At 40.7% G+C, this 23,863-nt stretch overlaps 1 protein-coding gene across 1 annotated transcript in view; it reads right to left on the reverse strand.

Moving 5' to 3' along the window:
* Window positions 1-335: 335 nt before the first annotated feature.
* RYK (receptor like tyrosine kinase) overlaps window positions 336-23,863 on the reverse strand; it is a 62,264-nt gene continuing 38,736 nt past the window's right edge. Inside the window, exons 10-15 of the mRNA XM_074833427.1 lie at window positions 13,752-13,821; window positions 11,629-11,761; window positions 9,734-9,843; window positions 5,699-5,858; window positions 2,224-2,360; window positions 336-1,398 (exon numbers count right to left, since the gene is read on the reverse strand). Coding sequence (XP_074689528.1) covers window positions 1,287-1,398; window positions 2,224-2,360; window positions 5,699-5,858; window positions 9,734-9,843; window positions 11,629-11,761; window positions 13,752-13,821 — 722 coding nt within the window. The 3' untranslated portion in view covers window positions 336-1,286. The remainder of the gene's footprint in view (window positions 1,399-2,223; window positions 2,361-5,698; window positions 5,859-9,733; window positions 9,844-11,628; window positions 11,762-13,751; window positions 13,822-23,863) is intronic.

The raw sequence follows: 23,863 nt of genomic DNA on the forward strand, positions 1-23,863 counted from the left end.
ACTTGGAGAACTGAAGTTACTCTGCAAATAACTTTGTTCTATATAGAATATGGAAGTTACTAAGGCTGAAGTAAGGCTGTGATCACCACACATTTTCCTGAAATACCTTGTTCAGGCCTCTTAAGTAGTGTTCCAATGCAAAATAACCTGGGGTGGGGAATGGATATTTGGGTTAGAGGAGGCAGTAGGACAATATATTAAGTCTCAGAGATAGTTCTGCAGGGAGGGAGGCAGGCAATCCACCTTGTCTTCACGCCAACTCCAGCCCAATGACAACCACCAACCTGCACGTTCGATACACAGGGCAGTGTGAGGGACCAAGCTTTCACATTAGATGTAATAGAAAAACATTCTTTACTCTGCAAGTGTCTTTACAAATATATATTTATATATTTAAGCCCATTTCAGGCCATAAAAGCCCATAAAAAACAACCAGTACCTTTTTGAACAAGAGAAACTGTGATCCAGAAGTCTGAGGTGAAAGACTTCCACACAAGGGCTGCTTTGGCGCTTCTCTGAAGGCCTCTATTTAGCACATAAAACCATCTTAAAAATCACATCAGCCTTTTATCTGAAAGGAGGGGCACCACTTTTACCCCACCTTTACTACTCTCCACATGAGGTAAACTGGAATCACTTTTACATAATCACTTACTGCTTTAAAAAGGAGATATTGTATCCTGAAGACCAGCTTTTCCAAAAAAACATTCGTGAATGGGTTAAAAAGGTAAGATGCCGCTTGTGGAACCAACCACAATGTGCTGTTGTCTCAAAATAGAAGAAGTTGATACTAAAAAGCTATTCCAGATACATACAAGTACAAACACTAGAGCTGGTCAGAAAGATTCAGTTTCAACATTTTTTCAAAAGCAGGGAAAATTTTCTGCAGTGTGGCTTTTGCATTAATTTCCCCTATCCTCACTTTTCTACCAGTTCCATATACCCTTCAAAAAAAAAAAAATCACGTGTCTGTTGTAAGAGTGCAAAGTCCATTCAAATCTCGTGTTTAAATTCACTATCACTACACTTTAAAAATCCTGATGGCAAATAAAAAGGTCTCAATTTAACTTAGCAAAAGTGATATCTAGAAAATATTCAACATCAAGAGGTCTTACAAAAATCTTCAGACTACTAAGGCATTCTAAGGCACAGTGTTTTGGAAGAAGTGCTTTCTCCCTTTGGTGTTGCTTTATACACATCACGTGTGTGAGTCTGAGTGATGCATGGAGCCACAGATGTATGCCATGCCTTCTCCCAATCAGTGAATTGAATCTTCTTCTGCAGTTTCAGACGTAGGCTCCCAATGCTGCATGAAATTCAGTTAGACATTGCACCAGCTGCTGAAACTTGGGTCTTTCTTCAGGATCTAGGGCCCAACAGCAAGCCATCACAGCAAACCTGCAAGACAAAGACAAACGGAAGACATGAGAACATAAGCCAGATGACCACAGTCCCAACCTGAAAGCGAAAAACAGCATTTGCCACTAGAAAACCTGCTGACTGGAGAGAGAAAAGGAGCCTGGATCTTCTGATACACGATGCTGAACAACTCCTTCAGAGGACAGACACCTGGAGTGATCAATAAATGTGCTGTGACTGGAAGCGCTGGTTTGATTTAGGATACGCGTTGGAGGCAATCCAGGAGGAAGCAATATATAGTTCATCAAAAATTGCTCAACTATTGTTAAAAGCATAGTTCTAAGTGTTCCTGTGGTAGGCTTACAGGAAGGGGATCTGGAAGAACACGTGAGGCAGAAGGTAGTGTCTGTGCACTTGCATTCTCCTGTACCATGAGGATTATGACTAAACGCCTCAAGCTCTGCCATTTAACTCCATTACACACAGTACTTCTCGACAGTCTTGCTGGGAGAACAGACTCCCTCTACCTACAAACCTAGTGGCTTCCTACACTGCAGCCCTGCAAACACTAAGCTGAAAATCCCTGGTCCCTTTGCCTGCCTCCTCCCATCCTCCTGATCAACCCCATTCCTCTCACGTGTCAGAATAAGGAAAAGAATTGGGTCAGGATTAAGTGAAACTCAACAACAACAACAAAAAGCATTTAAATTAAGCCCAAGCTCCTTGATGTAGGTCACTGAAGCCACACGTATACTTACATGAGGGTTTGTGTGAAAGGCAGACCCGGCCCTTTCATTGATAAGGCTGGCTTAACAGGCTGATTACAAACCAGACATTTTATTCTCTCCAAAAACATGCACTTACAGTTCATCGGGGCAGTTGATTGGCTGAGCTATTCGATAGCCGTCCTTTAAATAAGCAGCCATCTCAAAGGGGTCGATATCAACATACGGAGTCTGTCCTAAAGTCATCAGCTCCCACAGTGTTACACCAAAGGCCCACTAAAAAGAAATAGCATACAGCATTAACAGAACAGGAGAGATTTTGAGAGCTCCTTCAGACGTTCCACAAAATCAGTTACAAATAAGACTACGCAGAGTAAGAAAGCTTTACATAAATGCTATATACATCCAAGTTCAACAGCACAATACTTTGTCTTGATAAATTTAAGAATCACAGCACAGGTGTTAAGTGAAGTAAAATTAAAACCTTAGTGCACTAAGACTTAAGTGCTAAGAAATCATGTATTTACTGCATTTTTCCAGTATGACATTTCAAAACACTTAAATCTAAGGAATATTAAACATTAAACCACTGTTTTGAAAAAATTAACAGTTTATATCACACTTTACCTCTTCAAAATACTACACAAAATTCCTCAAAAATATGTCAGTGAAATTCAAAGGTTCAGAAGAACGGACTGGATGAAATCATAATTTTTTAAATCAAAGTCACCTGTATATTTTCAGTCTATGCTCAGAAGTCAGACTCACAAGAAAAATAAAGATTTCATCTAAATAAACCTGACGGCTGGATCAGCATTCAACATATTCAGCTGACAATGCTCGCCAAAAGGAGCTTAAGGTGATGAAAAAGATCAATCAATGTGCAAGCACAGGACAAGTAAAATGATTTACTGGCTGGTGTCAAGAGACCGAAGAGACAAAACATGGATGGTGCTGATACTGCACACTGATGATTCACTGCTTAAGTTACAAGTGCTGCACACATCATGATTTATTAAGAAGGGGCAGAATTCTGCAAGCCTCGAAAGATTCTTGCTTTTAATCAAAAGAAATCCCACCACCCCACCTCGACCAAAGCCTAAGGGACCAAAAACTAAGGGATGCTGTCAGTGAACACTGATGGGAAGCTCAGAGCTGGAGAATGGCAGGGGGACTGATGTGGCCCTGCTCTGATCAGCCATCTATTAGCAGTGTGGGAAGGCAGGGGAGGACATTGTTTCATTTGCAGAGAAGAAAAATGCCGAGGGACAAGTGGTGGTGCACCTAGAACGTGAGAATAAAGGGCAATTCAAGCAAAACTACTTTGAGAATATAACCATTTCTAATTCTGTAATAGCTGCATAAAAATGGCATAAAGAGATGCAGAGCTTCATGCCCAGCACAGGGAAAAACCACAGAATTAAAATTCAACAGGAATCATGTTTTGTTTTTCTATGCTTTGGCTGACTGATATAACTGTTGGCAGAGGAGGAACATATCAAATGTTTCAAGCCAGCAAAACCATTTTAAAGAAATGCATCCAAAAAGCAAGCCTAGAACACAGGCCAACCACATCTTAACAGACACCACCTAAATTGTTTGTAACAGATTTCATCACTGATTAGAAGTTACATGCAATTGATAACTCGATTTCTTCCTAGCAAGCAGACAAAACTATATTACACCATATTTGTGAAAAGCATCCACGTAAATGCAAAGATGGTTTAGGGCAGACAGTATTTTCTACACCCAGAAAAAACAGTCCATTTTTGCACACTGCAAAACTCAGATAGCTACGTATACAAAGTTAAGAACTGTGTATTAGAAGCTGAGTTACATTATAATATAATGCAAAAAGGAGTTCTGGGTTATTGTGGACTATATGCTGAATTGTACTAGTTTTCTGAAATGGTTATGAAACCAAGGTGCCTTCATCCTAGTAAAGTTACACATTTCACTGCCAGTGTTATATAAGCTTTTATTTCCAAGTCCTGTCTTCACAAACAGTGAACACTTTCATTTCCAGATGTAAAAAAAAAAAATCAATAAGAAATTTAATTGATCCCCTTTAGTATTATACAAAAATGCTTTTACAGGCAACTTCTATTTCCTGTTCTGTCTTTAAGTTTGGTATAACACAAACCCCCAAACATTTTCCAATGAGTAAAGAAGTATTTCTGGAGCAGAGCTGACTCCTTTCCTTCCTTTTTTTTTTTTTTGTTTGTTTGGTTTGGGTCTTTTGTTTATATGGCTTGGGCACCAGTACAAAGACCATGGTAATGAGGAAAGAAAAAAAAAACCAACCGGTACATTTTAAGAAGCAGTTTAGTCTCTGGATGTAACCACGTTTAAGAAAGCATCACTATCAAAGAAAATGCCCCTGTAGCAGTAAGAGACAGATCACAGGGGTAAGTGGTTTACCATTAATTAGCACTCTAATTACCACAGGTCCATCTACAAGGCCAAGCTCCTGTAAGCACAGAAGTAGTCCCTTCTGACGTGCAGGAAGCTGAGCAAGCACAGTAGAAGGCCACCATGGATGCACTAAGCTCAGACACTAAGGAAGCAAAGAGAGAGTGGAAGCAGAAGACTACTTGAGGAATAGAGTGAGAATGCACCAGCATGCAGGGATGGAGTTTGGAAGACCAAAGCTCAGAAGAAGTAACCTACCAAGAAATACCCACAGAGGAAATTATCTGTGCTGCACTGAAGCCAAGTGCACATGCACCAGACCACTGTACTGAACAGGATGTGTCCAAGAGCGCCAAGGGAGCAGGTGGAAGTCATCGCAACACTGCTCTCCTCATTCTGAAAGGCCACCACAACTGGGGGAGGTTGGTGACATCTGGAAAAAAGGCATGCTCTTGAAGAGGTGGGATCTGGGGAACTACAGCCCAGGTAGTCCAACATCAGCGCCTGCTAATGTTGGGGAGCACGTGATCTGGAAGTCACTTCCATGCACATGAAACATAAAGGTGTCTGGGAACAGCCAGCATGGATTTACTGAGGGCAAACTGTGCCTGACTAACCTGACTAGCTCTTTGCTGAAAAGACAGTGTCAGCGGACACAGGGTGAGCGATGGATGCTCACACTGACTTCATCAAGGCCTCTGACATTACCTTCCACAGCATCTTTATACCAAATTAGTGAGATGCCAACATTAAAGTGGCTGGACTGCTGGACTCAAATTGCTATGACCAGTTCCTAGTGGCATTGCTCAGGAATCAATACTGTTTTATCTTCATTAACCGCCTGGACTCTCAGGAAGTTCATGGATGGTACCAATCTGGGCAGAGCGGCTGACAGGCTGGAGGACAGGGTCCTGCAGAAGGACAAGAAGCTGACAGGAACCTTGAAGTTCAAGGAAAGTTCTGTTAATGCTACCAAGGAGAACAGGGTGCAACGGACAATTTTGCCACGCAAGAAGGGCCTGCTAGACCTTTGAACTATCTGCCATGAGCAGCAAACGCAGGAAGCAGGTGTACAGATGCTGTTCTGGACAAATCACTGTTACCTATTTATTGCCATGATTCTCCAACGGCTGTAAAAAGGGAGAAATGTCAACAAGATACATTTACAAAATGGAAGAGAAAAAAAAAACAAACAAGCTTACCACATCACTAGCACTGGAAAATTCATTGTTAACCAGGCTTTCAAGAGCCATCCATCGAACTGGTCTGTTTTCATTATCTCCCAGGCAATGGTAATCCATAGGAAATAGGTCTCGAGATAGCGCATTGTCTGTAATCTTAACCTGAAGTGCATCGTCAATGCTAATTTAAAAGAACAAAAGTATTTAGCAAACGTAGCATTATAGTTTTACAGAAAATATTTAGGCTCAACCTTAAGTTTCAGACTCCGGATTTAACTGGGCAACACGAATCACATTATTCATTTTCATTCTTCTAGATCAATATACACTTATTCTGTGATTATCAAATATTATCAAAGAACGTATTTATTCTGCGTTAACAGATAAGCACTAGAAAAATCAGCAGTCTTAGATTAAATAAAATCAAACATTTACAAGTGAAAAAAAATACAGTTAAAGCAAACAAATAACTCCCTTAAATTATCCCTCCTCCCTCAGAGATCCCCTATCAGATCGATTAAACAAATTTTAAGCTATAGTACCTCTGTAGCAATAAGCAGCCAAAGATTTAAGCAAGGCAAGATCTAGTAATACCTTGTTAAAGCAACCAGCGTTATCTGTGGCCTAACAGCTTGTCTCCAAGCAATCTGGTAAGATATTATTTATTCCTCTCAAGAGATATTCATTCTGACCACTGTCAGAAATAGGATACTGACTAAAAGAAACTTTACTTTTAATCAACAAAAAATGATTCAAAAAAGCACAGGGAGCTTACTGATTTTTTTCTCCCCTCTGGGATGTTAATTCATGTTCTTTGGAACTTAAAAAATTGTGTAATAAAGTTCAGTGTTCTCAGACAGCTGACAGAATACAGGTAAGATGTTGGCTTTAACATCTTATGACAAAAATGTAGAAATAACATTGGTTAGGGGGGTTGTAACGAAATGGCATTTGCTGTCTTTTCATCTTGTCAATCATTTATTTTGATGAGAAAAATTAAATAGAAATGCTCGATCTGCGTGTTTCCTGCTTCACTATCTCAAGTGCCTTCTTATTTATTCCATTTCTATGCACTTTCAGGTCAGTTCATTGCCCTCAAAATTTAAAGACCAGGAAATTTCCATATCTAATCACTCTTAAAAGTTCTGAGATATTCCTAGAAGACCGATCTATAAACAAATACAAATCAAAAGGTAATCTCCCAGCGATGAGAGAGTTCTGACTTGTGTAATCCATATGTCCACTCTAACTGGGCCCTACTGTGCCATGGGCACACAAGGCCAAAAGTATCTCCTCCCTTAACAAACCTGCCAGGGCCACTGCAATCCTGGCTCCCTTCCCAAAATTAGGGCACAGGTACATAGGTCTGACACACTTCATATCAACTCCTCCCAGTCCTTCACCACACAGGAACAGACCTGGGGAACAAAGGGGTGGCAGATAACCAAAGCCCTTCAAGGGATCCTGGCTACTGGCACCCTCTTTAAAATCCTAATGCTAGCCCAGGATTTCTTGTGCTGCAGCACAGAGCGGTAGATGCTCACCTCCTGCCTGCATTTCCCGTGGAGAAGGGGCACCAGGTGCACTATGTATTGATTTTTACTGCCAGCACTCCAAATCACACGTATGGCAACTAAAGTGAAGCTGGACTCTGCTCCAGGAGGACAAGGAGTCAAGCAGCCTGGCCTGCCGACCCTTTGCCCAGCAAGGGCACTAGGCTATTAATTCACCACACAGAAATGCTGCCACAAGGTAATTTCCCTGAAGCACTGTTTATGATCCTTGTCTCCTGCAGTACTGCTTCTTCCTGAACACGTTCACCAGAGAGGACAAGCAGTAAGAGTTAAGAAAAGAGTCTCTAAGGAACTGCATCAAACTTACATAGTGCAAGAGCCAGGATTGTGCCAGCCTGGCTTAGTGGCACCAGTTCAAAAGCTTCAAGGTGGATGTCACTGCTCCCCCTCTGTCCCAGCATTTGCTACACTGACAGTGCCTGATGCCCATGGTGCCAGTACAACAGTACAGTAGTTAAAAGAATATCCTAGGACAAGCATGAGTGCTTAAAGCATCTCTCAGGTTTTTCCTCTTAGTCCCTCAGACGCAGCGTCAGAAGCTTTGCTGACCCTGGCCAGTCTGAAGAACTGGGCCAAAGACTGCACCTGAGAAGGACCGAGTGATTTTATGGACACTTTTATGCACAAGGGACAAAAGTTCTAGCAATAGTGACCCCTGACAACCCTGAGGGGCTAGGCAGGGAAGTCAGTCCAAATTTCAGGAGCAGGGCCTATCCGGGTGCGGGGAACGTGGCACATATTTTGCTATGAATTGCTGAGCCAGACGTGCAGAGCTCTCTAACAGCCACCAGCAGCACGGCCGCAAGGCACACCATACACTAGAAGTGTGTGCTGTCCACGAAAAATGCAAAGACAGAAACCGGGCTTCCACTTCAAGGACTATGTGGGAACAATCAAAGAAAACTCCCAATCCAAAAGGGGTACAAGAAGGTGGTTCAACAACTGCGCCTTGAAGATATGGGAGGGACTGAAGCCTTGAGGATCCCAGGATGTATTTTCAAGGGTATACTGGAAAACATGTTGGCAAATAAGGAAAGACACATTCACAAAGGTGGCAAAAAGCTGAAAGAGATGGAAGCCAAAGAACAGGAAATGCGACAGTAACCCAGTCACTCCTGCCTGGGCAACTGAGAAACCTGAAGATTTGGGAGCGTGCTCCAGTCTTTATGCCCTTGCACTGGCAGAAGACAGCCTGAGAAAACCCTGTGGGCACTGCTAAGGCAAAAAGCCTCTCAGATTACATGTGATGCATGACCCAAGGTCATCAAGAAGATGCAGGCAGCAATTTTGAGGAATTAACTAGTTTAGCAATAGTATTTTCATAAAACAGACACAAGAATCAAGCAATAACTAAACCATGAGGCGCTTTATTTTCTTCCAAAAATAAATGATGCATTGTAACTGAAGGAATGCAAGATGTGCATTTATCCCAAGTGATCCAGGGATGATGGACTGTCTCATAAATTAAACTGTTTATGGTAAAGCAGAGCTCATCAAATCTCAAAATCATTTCTAATACCCAATTTCTGGTTAAAGGCTTTATATTCATCAGCAGGTACTTCACTGATCAACAATTTGTACGCAGCTCCGGGGTATAACCCAGAGGTTGCTTCCTTCTCCTTCTCTTTCATTACTAGTTCATTAATAGAACAGTGCATGTTCTTGGGGGGGCAGTGGGGAGCAAAAGGAGAAATGTCTCTCCAAATCAGGAACTTGAATTCAAGGCTTCAAACATGCTCTTGAAAACTACGTTACTTGAATTATGATGTTATTTCAGATGATATAAAACGAAGCTCAGGGACTAAATGGCCCTTTTGATATTTTCAGATGTTTAGTTAAGTTTAAGCAGAACCCTGTATTTTCTGTTTCCCCTTATTAGGTGTTAAAGCAGATGAAGAATGAGCAGAGTTGGCAATCTGAGTGATTTGGTTTGCGGAAAGACAAACACCTCAATCTCTACATTTTGAGGGCATATTCCAGTCAGAAGATGGTCTCAAACCCTACTTTGGCATTCCTACCATTACGAAACGAAGCACATTCATATCTATCCATCATTTGACAACTAAGAAATCTACCAATGAAGAAAGCCATTAAGCCATTTTTTAAGAAAAAAAAAAAGAAGAAAAACTACTTCATACAAAAATCTATCCATCGATAAACTGCCAAAGATATTCCAAGTTTTTATTAAAGCTTAAGGGAAGCTTTAATATTTTTCAAGCCTTTGAAAAAGTGATAGACAAAACCTAAAAGAAGTATTTAAACATGAGGATGTTCTGCTTCCTTGAAAACCATGCTTTCTGGTTCAACGTCTGTTTAGAGGAAAACATCTGCCTGACAAAACTATTCATCCAAAATTTGTAAAAAAACCCAAACAGTAGTACATTTTGAAGTAGAGATCAGGCCAACTGAAGAAAGCTTGTTGCAGCTCTAGCTACTGACGTAACACTGTCTGCATGAGGACTCTACGCCGTTGAGTACTTACACACAGTTTCTAGCAGCCAGGTCTTTGTGAATGACCTCCCGTCTGGCCAAGTAACTCATTCCACAGGCAATCTGAATAGCCATATGTACAAGATCCTGCTGGGAAATTGCCTGCAAGAGCACAGAACAACAATCATTGCAAAACTGCAAGCCCAGTGCCTGTGAGGTTGGTGGTTTTGTTGTATTCTAGTGCCCCCCCTCACCCCCCCGTTTAGCAGCTGATGCTTTGTAGTAACTACAGACACTACCACCTAGTGAAAACATACAAAGACTCCTTATTATAAATTTTAACTTTTTTTTTTTTAACATGCCAGGGGCAAATGTTTCCAGTTTGCAACTGCCTCACTGCTACACAGCTTTTTCCTTTGATTAGTGGTGAACATAGGCAAAACAGTCAATTCTACCTTTCTTACCACATTTTTTTCCTCTTTCCCTAGAAACCAACTCATTTTCAGGCAGCAGAGCACAAGTAACAGTCAAAACTCTTTTTGCTATCTATGAATACATCCATCTATCTTGCTATGCTGAAAACTGGTATCAAAGGCTGTTGCTCCATCTACTTTTACAACTTCACAGTCCTATATAAATTAAATCCCTGCATATATTTGTACCTTGGGTTCCCGCTTCCATTTCTTTAGTGCTTCAGAAACTTCAGTATACACACTGAAGTTACAAGATTGGGGTTAAAATAAACCAAATACTAAATTAAAACAGTACCAAACTGGCTTCTTCATTAAAAGGTTGTATTAAGAACAGTAGCCATGTATAATTTCAGAAAACTCAAGAGTTTGCTTTAGGTATTTGTAGAAAAGTTCCATCTTAAAGTAAGTATCTAGGACATTAAATGTCCCGGTTTTTGATAATTAAGTACAGTCATACCTAGTTACTAAGAGGCAACTCCTGTTTGACATAATGCAGATTATAAATACCATTTCTGCTTAAATTCTTGGAAGAGGATATTAGTGCATTGCATAGGGATTTCTAACTCAGATTAAGCAACAAAACAAATAAGATCAAAAGTTGAGAGATCCTAGGAGCTTATCACAACTTACAAATTAACAGAGGTAGGTGGCCCTTGCTATTTTGAAATCTGGTACATAACAGGGACACAAATGCTGACCTCAGGAAACAATTTTGTGCTTGATTCAGTTTAAAGACAGAAGTCAAGCCAAGGTGAAGTTGAAGAAAAGACGAGGTAATCCTAACAAGAGGGATAGTTTTACTACATATACACATCCATCACTAAACACTCATATTTTTAAAAATATGCAAAATATGTTCTCGTCTAGGCATATTTTCTCACTTATGAAATCTATGCAACAGGTTCCATTGAAACACAGTCAAGTTATGAATGCTGAAGAGCACCCACAGCAGTTAAAAAAATCAGACCACTTCCTTTAGTATCTAAAGTTAAATAAATCCAGTTATTTTACTTAATAGCAAATCTACAGCAGCACCTTAAAAGTTTAACAGAAGTGCTTTATACTTACAATAATTAAGAACGATAATTAAAGTGATAATCTATTAATTATACCAAAAATAAAATCAGTAAACCTGAAACTTCTCCATACAGTTTTCCCCTGTGTATTCTAACTTAAATCCACAACCATATACCATTTTCTCTATTTTTTAAATATTTTAAGATGTACTGATATACCAGCTACCAGCCTAATCTTTGAGTTTAACTCAGCTTCATGCTCTCTGAACATCTGCGATGAACGCAGCCAAGAACTGTTGTATGAACCAAGACAAACACTTGCCACGGAACCTGCTTGCTAATTCTCTCATTGTCACAACAGAACAGGTGAATACCACAACCATTTATTTTAAGGCACATACAGAGATGACAAAGCAAGTCTAAGTTTAACGGGCAAGAAGTCGGATTTCCGAGTGTACCTGAGGATTGTTGGCCTCTACCAGCTTGCACTGTCGCAAGAATAGTTTAAGATTCCCCCAGTTCATGTATGGCAGCAGCACCATTGGTTTCTCTCCCTCTTCTATACAGACATGAGTGATAGGTAGCAGATTCCTGGAAGACAGGGAAAGCAAATCCTAATTTTATGAAACTGATATTTGATAAAAATTTTCTTGATCCTAAACCACAGTAAGTGAAAGTAATTCAACACTGAAGGAAAGCATTTATTCTTGCATTACAAATTGCAGAGGACAAGGTCTCCAAATAACTGAAGCCCTACACATCTGTTTTTAAAAAAATTACTTGAGTAGTTTCCCATTGGAAGAATCCTCCAAACTTTTTCACTTGGTCCAAAAGGGCTGAAATAATATAAACGATAACCTGTATTCACAGAAATTTTTAAGAAGCAATATATCCTCAACTTGGAAGTGTATCATTCTAAATGCAGCTGTAGATATAAAATATATAGCTCCATTACAGTGGTCTAAAAAAAGTCAAAACATCACGTTTGATCCACTTCAAAGTGACAGAACAGAAAATTTTAGTTTTCAATCAACTAAACATTGCAGTCTAAATGAAAAAATATCTCAGGAGTTTTATCACAGGTGTGTTACAATCATAGAATCACTCAGGTTGGAAAAGACCTTTAAGATCATCGAGTCCAACTGTAAACCCAACACTGCCAAGTCCACCACTAAAGCACTTTAAAGGTCCTTTCCACCCCTCCTTGTGGCTCAGACAACTCCCATGCTGCATTGTTCCTAAACATCCTCCTATAGTATCAACGTATAAATTTGTAGAAACTTAAAACAAACTGTATATAGTTTCAATTTTCCATGAAGTATTTCTTAGGAAAAAATGCATCTTCTATTGAAAACATCAGTAAGTCTCCAATAAGTTATAATTGCTTTTAAAAGGGAACTTTGACATTTCCTGTTCCTACCTGAAAATGTCTGATCGTCAGGTGTCACACCCATGACCCTACATACCCACGCAGCTCTACCTTCAACCAAGACAAGGGTCCCAGCTTCACAGACAGCATACAGAAGAAAAGCTTTTTGGACTTTTTGAAGAGTTTGACTTGTAATAGGGAGGAGAAGAGCTGATTTTGAATGATGGGAGGGAGGTTGTTTCCTTTTGTTTCAGTTTTAAGTATGCTTCCCCAAGAACCTGCTGCTACTCTTAATACAATCCTGTATTTTAGGCAAGGCCTTAACTATAATAACTTTTAGAAAAGCAACTTTTAAATGCCCTGTAGTACTAATAATTCTGCTTGAACTATTTTCATTTCCTTCACATTACCAGTAAAAAAGATCAATTACCATAGCTTTCTTCTTACCTGCATCCCTTGCTAGTAATGAGGATATTTAAGGGCAGTTTCAGCCTTTAATCCAAGCTGCAAAACTGCCACTAACTCAAGCTGTTTGGGGCATCAATTTAAAAAAACTTAAGCCATCACCCCAAAAAAACATGCCACTACTTCTTAAGGAATAAATCCCATCAGTGATGTTATGATGCTATACCAGGACAACTCATGTGCAAAAGCCCTAACAAGCATTTCCTTCTGTCCCTGTGGGACAGTACCTAATCACAGTACTTTTATGTACCATCTAGAAAATCATGAACAATACAAAGCAGACTAGTAAATTAGCTAAATGCACAATCAACCTGCACATATACTTACTCTCGTCATCACTAAGATTCCCACCACATTTAACAACCAGCCTGTGCAAGAACCAGCATAAACAGGTGCCTGCAGCACCTTTTTCTGCAATAGCTAAGAATATATATAAGGAATATCTACCCATATTTCACTGAGAGGATTGGAACACCAAACCAAAAGACTTCTTATTTTCCCCACACGCTGCTACCATTTAATTTTACAGACAGTACTGCTAGGGAAAAAAGCTTTTACCTACAATTCTGTATTTTGAAGTGCAACAAAAATAGTTTCAGCTCTTTACAGCTTAAAAAAAAAAAAAAATACACAAAATGTTGCTGAATTCTGAAAAAAAAAGTTTCTTTTCCTCCCTAGGGAGCTTTAAGCACAAGTATTTTCAGCTCAGAGAGATATAGCTTTGCTTATAAACACTATTTAGCTTACCTGTGATGAAGTCCTCTGAGTTTACAGCTTTCAGTCAGCATCATTGTCACCTGTACCTCTGAGGCTTGATCTGATTAAAAAAAAAAAACGGAACCACAGATATAACTTTGGAAGCAAATCAACATATTAATTAAAATTTGGTCCAGATTTGCAAGTCAGTTGAGGTCATTTGAGCACAAGCAGAACTTGTTTGCCTACTTTTTTTAAAATAGAGTTTTAAAAAACCCCAAACAAGTAAGCCAAGTTCTAGGGCATATTTCTGCTTAAACAAATGGGGTGAAGCCAAAAAAGGAAATAAAACACACTCTAGGTGCTGACACACTGTACTTTTGCCACTTCCTGACAGCTTCTGGGCAGGCATGAATTGCCTGCACTAGGCAGTGGGGGTCACATCCTGCACACGGGGCTGGTGCTGCTGGAAGAAAGGGAGCTTGCCGTGCATTTCCCAAAAGCACAGAAGTGCTCAGAAGACACTGGTTTGCTGATGAATTACCAGTACAGGCTTCTGCGGATTACTTCCACACCAATGGAGACCATTTATTTCTAGATTTATTTATTTACTGCTCTCTACTTGAAACACTTGACTCTTGGTAACCTTAGAAATGTTTACTGTTCTCTTCCCCACCTTTCAAAAAGAAAAAAAAATAAATTACTGCTGCCAGCTAAAACTCAAGCATCTGTGATAACTCCAGTAACCCACAGCAATCAGAACATCTACTGGGCAGAAGGAGAAGTGTAACCCCTTCCAGACAAATATTTTTGTGTATGTTTGTGTTTTTTCCCTTCCTCTAGTGGCGAGAAGCAACAGGGAAGCTTAACGCGATGTAAATCGGAGCTCTCACAATCCCACCCTCCTCATACCAGGGTGCATTTTCTGTCCTTCCTTCGTGCTAGTACTAGTACCAGTGTGCCTAGGCAGCATGCTAGCACAGGAGAGAGCCCAGCAAAGGCCAAATAGTTTTCCTTGCTGCATTAGGATGAATTTACATATTACAGATGAGTCAAACTAACATTTTACTGCCCTGGGAGGAAGAGGAGAGAACTCATCTGCTCTTTTCCCTTCTTCATGGTCTTACCCTCCTCACTGTACGAGCTCCGACACCCTTCCCTAATTGAACTTTAACCCTGCAAAAGAAAACATGACTTTTGACTGAGTTAAGAGTGGTGAATGTGGTCAGTGCAGATGAGCATGAGGTAGGGAAAGAAAGCACAAAGCCCCGAGGGAGAGCGTGACCTCCCCCTCATGGCAAGGGCAAGCTAAATAGACAGGCTCTAACCATAATACACAAATTGGCATTTAGCTTTCCAGATCTGCTGGAAGTGGAGACAGCTTGAGGCACAACACAGCTCCTGCCTAAGAAGGGTTCATCAAAAGAGAAATCACGCAACTCAAGAACCTGTGAGCCACAAAACATTGGCTGGATTGAGAAAGTTCCCCTAAATCAGGGAAAGGAATGATATCCCAAGGCAAACTGCTTCAAAGGCTGCTTTACCACCTTGGCTCAGAAGAGATTAAAAAGGAGGCATGTCTTTCCAAAAGCATACAGGCACTAAAAAAGGAGGAGATCAGGAAATGGAGGCTATAAATGCAGATACAGGTCCCAGCCAGAGGCACTAAACCCTGAGTATGCTTGGAAACCCTTACGGAGCAACGCTGCCTAGACCCAGCACAGGCTGCAAGGACCAGGACCACCACAAGCCAAAAGACAGCGCTCTAGAGAAGGGCAGACACAGAGGTGCCATTAGATTAGTGACAATTATGGCTGCGGTATATTATGGGATGCACAGAATGGTGCATTTCCTTGTATTTGATAACAAGTCAGTATAGGGGAGGGTATGAACAGGTTCTTGAAGTGCAGGAGACATTTAAGTAATGGTCGGTTTGCACTCCAACACACAGAGGCACAAGAAAGAGAAGGTCCTACCTACTGTGCAGCAATAGCACTCAAGTGTTTTGTATGTGATGAATTTGATACGTAGGAGACAAGACTTCAGAAGGCTTGTGAACATGTAAGAAAAAACAAGATACTACATTAAAATGAAGTTACATAGGCATGAACGGCTGCATCACCCAACTGTTATAAAGGGCAAGAAGCATTAAAAATAGAGGTGTAAAAGCTTATTGTAAGAAGTCAGAGGAACTGCCAGCAGGCTGCTAGTACACAGCTTCAGGCTTAAATGCATTCATTACTACAACTCAAAGACCACAACTTCTTCAACCCAGCACACGACAAAGGGAGAAAAGAGATTACTAGGTGTGAGTTTAAGCTGATTAACTCGTTTATACACTCTTTGGCCCTGTGCTTGCTTAACTGGTTTGCTTTTAATTATAAGAGCCACCATGTAATAATTCGAAGCTCGAAATCAGAGATTATTTAAGACTGGCTTTAAAGTCTACAGAACGAGTTGATCTGGTTCGGATAATGCACCTATTCATCTCCTCACGCTAACAGTGTAAGAGATGACCCTCTTCTGCCCAGGCCTTTCCCTTTCCATCACACAGGGGGTTTTTCAGCAGGTCACTGTTACGTTTCATTGTTTTCTTTCAGCCTGGAGACACCATGCTATAGTCATTGAGCACCAAAAAGGACGATTGACTCCCATTCAAGTATATACGGAAATCTAAATCTTATCTTGTGAAACAGTCCCAGCATCCGTATTGTGTTTTCTTATCAATATTATTTCCTTGTTTTCTGTATGGAAAAAACTTACAAAACACCAACAAATTCAACACACTAAGAACAAACAATAGCAGTACAAGGCTAATCCTCCTCTAGCTTAGACCGGTGCCAATTTAGAACAACCACACAATTTGATTATTGTGGTTTTGTACTAGATATTATTCAAAACAGAATATAAATCACCACTTCTTTGAGTGATTCTAGTCAAAAAGGGGTAAGAAAAAATACTGCAACAGTCCCTACTGCAATCAGAATTCCTTTTAAAGGCATTTTCTTTAGTTACACAACAAAAAGTACATTTCAAACTGTCACATTTAGTAGATTATAACCACTTTCAAGACCCAACAGACAGGTCTTCATAGATGATTTTGGTAATAATACATTTTGTTGCAGACGACTTGATGAATCTGACCATCCTGCACTGAAGACCCTTAAAAGCAATCCAGAAAATCTACAGTATTTCTGGCTTTCACACGAGAAATACACAGTCCCAGAGCAAAGCCAGTGACAGCCACGACCTAGCAATTCCAGCGTGGTGAGACATTTTTATGAGGAGATACTAAGGTGAATCCTACAGATTTCATTTTCCTGCAATCCTGTACCAAACCATGTATCAAATCTCTAAGCATTACATGTAAGCACGCACACGGGCATTTTATTCACAGAACCATGTGTGCAGCCACACAAAACGAGACCTGGGGAATGATCTTATCAAACACACAAAAATGCCCGCAGGCTCTTTCAGCTCATTTTTTCTGTACCAGATCTGTGAAGTCATTTGATATGAACACAGCCACACACAGCTAAAGAGGGGGGAATGGGGGAGAAAGCCTCCCACAGAGCTAGAAACCTCTTAAATTAGAATAGCAACTTAAAGCCATGACAAGAGGAGGCTACAGTCTCCCATATATTAAATCTGTGCATCAGGAAACAGCCCCAAGTTTAAGTCAAACACTCCAGGGCAAAGCAACAAGGGCTCATTGCACAACTTCTTCAAAGCCCTAAAAAAAGCTAAACTTCCCTCCGAGATATTAACACTATTTGTGATTAATACGTCAGTGCTCAACAATTCGTGCAGTTGCAGCCTGATGATCATGAGCTGTAGCCAGGTCAGTGCTTCTCAGCCCCAAAAGAGCACCATGTATTTTCAAAAGGCTATTTTCACAATCACACACCAACAGCTGAGTAACTGAACAGCAAAGACTTCAAGTCACATGACTTCAAGATTTAATACCCAGTAGTAATTCTAGATGGTCAATTAGGACCAAAAAGGTCCAACTTTAAGAAAGTACTTAAAAGCAAGTCTATTTGAGATAGATGTAAATGCATTCCAGAACTAGGAAGATGCTTTTAAAGCACTGGTTTTACCCTTTCTGTGCCAAGAGCTTGGCTGTGAAAGTCTACCCTAAGGCAGAGAGCAAGAACAAGCTAGGATTTCAAGAAGCTTTGATACAGCTGCAAGTTTATCTCATGATATTACGTTATTTGTATATAGCCAGGCACAATGGAGCTCTTGGCACTACTGGTTTTATATAAGAGCCTAATCTCTCCACACAATTCTGGCAAGTGTTACATGTGCTGAGGCCCTTCCTGGTTCATGGGGAGCAAGGGCACCTATTTGATTTTTACCAACCTGTCAAAGTCCATCTGCAAAACTGCATTTTAAAATCTTTGTTCATCATCACCTATATGAATCACTGTAACACTCACGTGAAAAAAAAAAATCTCTGGGGAGTTTTGCAATGACACTAACACTGCAGCAATTTGCTTGCTTTGAGACTGGGCACATTTAACAACTGTACAGCATCATGCTCTACAGTCACTACATGGTAGCGTATCGGAAAAGAGTCACTCCACACCTCAAATTACTTACCAGAGATGAAAAGCAGCAATTACCTGGATATTGCAGTGGGTTACCCCATTAGCTGGATAGCTTTCAAGAATAACATTTTAAGTCAGACCTCCTAGAATCTCAAAATAGCAAGGCGCTGCATTATGACTTAAAAGACTTTAGATTGTAGTACAGTCACTGAAATCTATTTCTTCAGACAGAAGACAAAGCAGAGTCTTAAAAGACATAAAACCAAAGGCTTCAAGATTGAAATAATTCATTCCAGACACCTTTCATAGTCTGCTATGGGCAGTAACACACAGCAATTTCTTCCAGCACTCCTATGGGAAGCAACTCCTCAAACACTACAGCTAGGAAGTCTAAGCCTTCTGCGCAACACATCTCCTGACAGCAATATTTAAAAAAAGATGTTTTACCGGAAGCTCTTCTCACCTTTGGACCATTTGTAACGTCTTGTTCCTGTGCGAACTTCCTTCTGTCTCATATTGCAGGCTAATATTCCCCATGCTTATACAACCCCTTTTCTATATGGCTACCTGTTTCCACAAAGCTGGTATTACCTTTATTATCTTTCAGACTTTTGGGCTTTGCCAAATGTACTGTGACAAAGTCCACAAGCTCAAGTTATTGAAGGGTGAAAAGCATACAGTCAGGCACAACGGTCACAGACTGTGTCCACAGGAGTTGAGAGTGTAGTACTAGAACTGCCCTAAATGTTCAGCTTCGGGTAAGAAATGCTCCTAGTAGCAACACATCCTTTACAATTACTGCTGCTTCTGCAGAGCAATTATGTAAAATCTCTCTCAAGGCAGAATTCAAACCCAGTTCAAACAGAATACATGCCTGAATGAACCCTTCTACACAAGCCTTTGGGTTTTTAGAAGAAAATCAACACTCAAAGACTATCCCGAGTTCGCATCTGCTGTACATGACATTTTTAATGCTATCAGACATTTTCAGAATTTTCCTTCAACAGAAGGATGAACTGCTTAAGGAACGCAAGTAGTCATGATCCAATCTGCTTTTTCATAGATAGAAAGTACATACACAGAAATATCTGCTCTTTAAAACTTCAAGAGGCCCTAACAGTTAGGCAGTGACAAGCTACCATGGAAGCCAGTAGCACATCCGATGGCTTTCTGCCCACCACGGAAGTGAAGGAAAACCACCTTGCTCCCGTTTAGCCGCTCTCATTGCGCACGCAAGTCAAGCTAGCCAGAGGCACGCAGGTAATGGCTATACTCTCACACATCAACATCCATCTGCTTCACAAGGCAGCCACGCAGCTTACAGAATTCACATCTTCTGTATGTCAAGACATACATACACAAATGATAATGTAAGGAGGTTACAGCATAGGACAACCATGCTTAGTTTTGTAAAAGTTTCAGAGCAGGATTTCTCTTCCAATCTTAACACCAAGGTTATTTATATTAAAACGTGTTTCCACACTGCACAACTTTATTTTCCAAAGCAACACAGTTTATATTTTCAAATTCAAGCCTAACTTCAATATATTCTGGAAATGATTCAACACAACACTGCTAAAATGGGGAATACCGTTCTGGTTTTCCTACATTACGAATGCACACGCAGTTTTAAGCCACAGAAAAGGGTAGAGAGAAGTATGATTTGGGGATACTGCTACTTCCCTACATAACAATACTAAAATCCAACTAGCAGCAGCAAATAGCAACAAGCAAAAGGCCCTGTGCTCAGTAATACATTTAACTTAAAATGAAGCTGAAAGTAAATGAAGTGAAACTGGGGAAGTGACATGTAAGTGATTTAATGCTTCAAAGTCTATCAACTGCTAAAGGGCAGCAGCTAACAAAATTGAAATACAAGTAGTGATTTTAACTATGTAAATGAAAATGTACTGCAGATGATGAAATTTGTTTTTCCCTGCAGAAGCATATGGAATAGTAAATCTTGAAGTGGTATAGTACTTTGGAACCTCAGAGCTGCTACTGAGTGATTTTTTTAATGTATACTGTACTATTGCAGGTCTCAGGATACTTTCTTAATGAACTAGGATTGAATGACAAATACAGCCTATTTTTAAGTTGATATTCAAAAATTGGCCACTTTTCCCTAATTCTTTAAATTCAAGTATCTTCCTTTAGGAAGATGCTTAAGAATTTAACAGACTAGAAGCAGCTCTTTTCTGGGATATTTTTTTTTGTCATAAACTTTCTTCTACAGAAACAAGATCTTGTATTCTGATTTTGGGAGGTTAAATGCTTTTAACTATTAACTTAGAATCACAGAATCATCTAGTTTGGAAAGGACCTTGAAGATCATCTAGTCCAACTGTTAACCTAGCACTCACAGTTTCCAACTACACCAGATCCCTCAGCGCTGGGTCAACCCGACTCTTCAACACCTCCAGGGATGGGGACTCCACCACCTCCCTGGGCAGCCCATTCCAACGCCCAACAACCCCTTCTGCAAAGAAATACTTCCTAAGAGCCAGTCTAAACCTTCCCTGGCACAGCTTGAGGCCATTCCCTCTTGTCCTGGCGCTTGTTCCTTGGCTCAAGAGACTCATCCCCCCTCTCTGCACCCTCCTTTCAGGGAGTTGGAGAGGGCCATGAGGTCTCCCCTCAGCCTCCTCTTCTCCAGTCTAAACCCCCCCAGTTCCCTCAGCCGCTCCCCATCACACCTGTGCTCCAGACCCTGCACCAGCTCCGTTGCCCTTCTCTGGACACGCTCGACTCATTCAATGGCCTTTTTGGAGTGAGGGGCCCAAAACTGAACACAGGAATCGAGGGGCAGCCTCAGCAGTGCTGAGTACAGGGGCAAGATCCCTTCCCTGTCCCTGCTGGCCACACTAGTGCTGATACAAGCCAGGATGCCATTGGCCTTCTCGGCCACCTGGGCACACTGCTGGCTCATGTTCAGCCAGCTGTCAATCAACACCCCCAGGTCCCTCTCTGACTGGCAGCTCTCCAGCCACTCCTCCCCAAGCCTGTAGCGCTGCTGGGGGTTGTTGTGGCCCAAGGGCAGCACCTGGCATTTGGCCTTAGTGAAGCTCATACAGGTGGCCTCAGCCCATCGCTCCAGCCTGGCCAGGTCTCTCTGCAGAGCCTCCCTACCCTCGAGCAGATCAACACTCCCACCCAACTTGGTGTCGTCTGCAAACTGACTGAGGGTGCACTCGATCCCCTCGTCTAGATCATCAATAAAGATGTTAAACACGAGTGGCCCCTTAACTTAAATACTGTACATTTAAGGCATGAACTTAAACTTATAAATAGTTTCACAAGACAGTGCTTTTAAGAATGAACTGCCCAGAAATGTAAAGTCAAATGCAATTTAAATCAGTACCTTAGGAACAACTGCATATGCTCCAGGTTGCAGTATACTATATGTCTAATAGGAAGAAGAAACCCTCCAACTTGGTTAAGGGTTTATAACAAGCTTTGTGTTATTTCACCTAACTATGCCTTTTGCTTTCCCCTGTTTTGCATAGGCTAAGTTCTCAGGATCTCTATTCCTACACCTTCTAAATGTACTAAAGAAGTTCTAAAGGGTCACCAACTTGCACTCAGCTGGGCCGTAAGCAGGCCAAAACAGCCATCACATGAAGGCAGTAACAGGTCTGCATGCTATGGACAGTTAAGTCCTACTTGTTTTAATATACAACATTTAACATCTAATAGGTTCCCTCATACCCACAACTCAACGCAAACTTGCACTGCAAAGTGCGTGTTTTGACTCATCCTAGGCAGCTGCAGCCCTGAGATGTACCAGATGAATTCATGGTACGGTCCTTCGCCAAGGCTTCCATTACAGCATCGTGATCCACATTGTCTATGTGGGTACGCTTTGAGCATCCCATCTCAGATCAACAATAAATAAAAATTTTAAAGAGTATAATGTTGGAGGTAGCCAAGGGTGCTGAAAGAGTCCTTTAGTGACCTACGAGGATGTGAACAAAACTCAAGGCTTTGTTAAAGTTAATAAAATGATGAAGTCTTAAGAGTTAATCTTCACTTACACTATGACTTTGTTTCCAGTGCTTTTCATGGGTGGTTTGTTTTCAAACACTCCTTCCTTGAACATAGGAAAAATTTTAAGTGGTTAGAAAAAGAAATGGAAGCAGTCAGGTTATCTTGAACAGCATGATCGGTTGTTTTTAACAGAAATGTACCTTGGCCAGAACGTACTAAATGAGTCAGGGCTCTGCACAACTCAAAACTCACTGCGTATGTTCCTGGAATAACACAATTCCATTTGTTCTGCAAAGAATTTTCTCCTTCACAGGAAAAGCACCATTAAACAATGCGTTCTTTAAATCAAAGGTGAAAGCCGTGTGTTTTCTTCCTCTTCTGACGCAAGATGATCTAGAAGATTCACAAGAAAGCCTATTTCATGCCATATAAAGGCAGAAGAGATCTATCAATCACTGACAAGAGATGCAATACCAGCTCTGAGAAACACGCCGAGACACTTCCCGAAGTTCCGAGTGATTGGAAACCTCCTATCGGAAAGTGAAGCATTACAACCTCATAAAACAATTCTACTGTAGAGCAAGAAACACAATGAAGAACGCAAATGCCAGCTAAGTTTCTCATCTTTCTAACAAAGAACTTATTCAGGTTGTGTTGATCCACGGATTCCAATATCCCAAATATAGTCCACATAACATATTCTTGTTCTTACTGGTAATGAGACACATATCCTTAATCTTCATGCGTGTCCATTTAAAGAAAGAACGAAGGCAAATTATCCACAGAAAAGATGAAATGTGAAAACTTTTACAACAACGACTAGCAAATTAATACACAGTGAAACTGCAAACTGCAAATAGAAAAGAACAACTGGATGTCCAACATTAAGGATCTAGAGAAGTATGAACAAGGGAACTTTTGCCCAGGGCTTGTGATCTTTGTAAGTTATTAGAGCTTCCAGAAAGCTGTCTCTAATTTCGCCAACCGATACACATTTTTCTTTTAAGCTCTCCTCTTTGGCACAGAGCACTGCACGTAATGGAAGACTCCAGGATCCAGACATACTCTAAAGCGTTAGATGATACAGCATTAAAAAAAAACATTATAAATTAATGTATTTCATGAACATGCAGGTAGAAGCTTTGTCACTACCTGAGGCATGTTGCAACTTTTCTCTGGAGTGCACTACAGTTAGGTGAAAGAAAATCCTCTTCTAAGGAATCTGCAGTGAACTTCTGGCACTCGGGGATGAATTCTGCCTTCAGACTCTCTTTATAAAAGATGTGGTGTTGAGATTTCGAGAGAACTGTCTCCAACTTTTCAGTCTGATCAGTTTACAAACTATGCAACAAGTAATCACTGAATTGGTTGAAAAGTACTTCAATACTTAATGAACAGTTCAGATGAAAGACCCCAGACAAATTCTGTGGTGTAGGAAAAACTAGTCAAATAAGGGTAAACAAGCAAACTCCAACCTATTTGCCTTCTGCACTGATGTTGCTTTATTAGGATCAAACTTGCTCTTTCAGAGCCTGACCTAAGAGGTCAATCCCAGCTTGAGAAAATGGGGAATACAATACATTCCTGGAAACTAGTCTCACACACTCTCTGAACGGCCTCTTT

Source organism: Strix aluco, chromosome 9 (genome assembly GCF_031877795.1).
Source record: "Strix aluco isolate bStrAlu1 chromosome 9, bStrAlu1.hap1, whole genome shotgun sequence".
Lineage (NCBI taxonomy): Eukaryota > Metazoa > Chordata > Aves > Strigiformes > Strigidae > Strix > Strix aluco.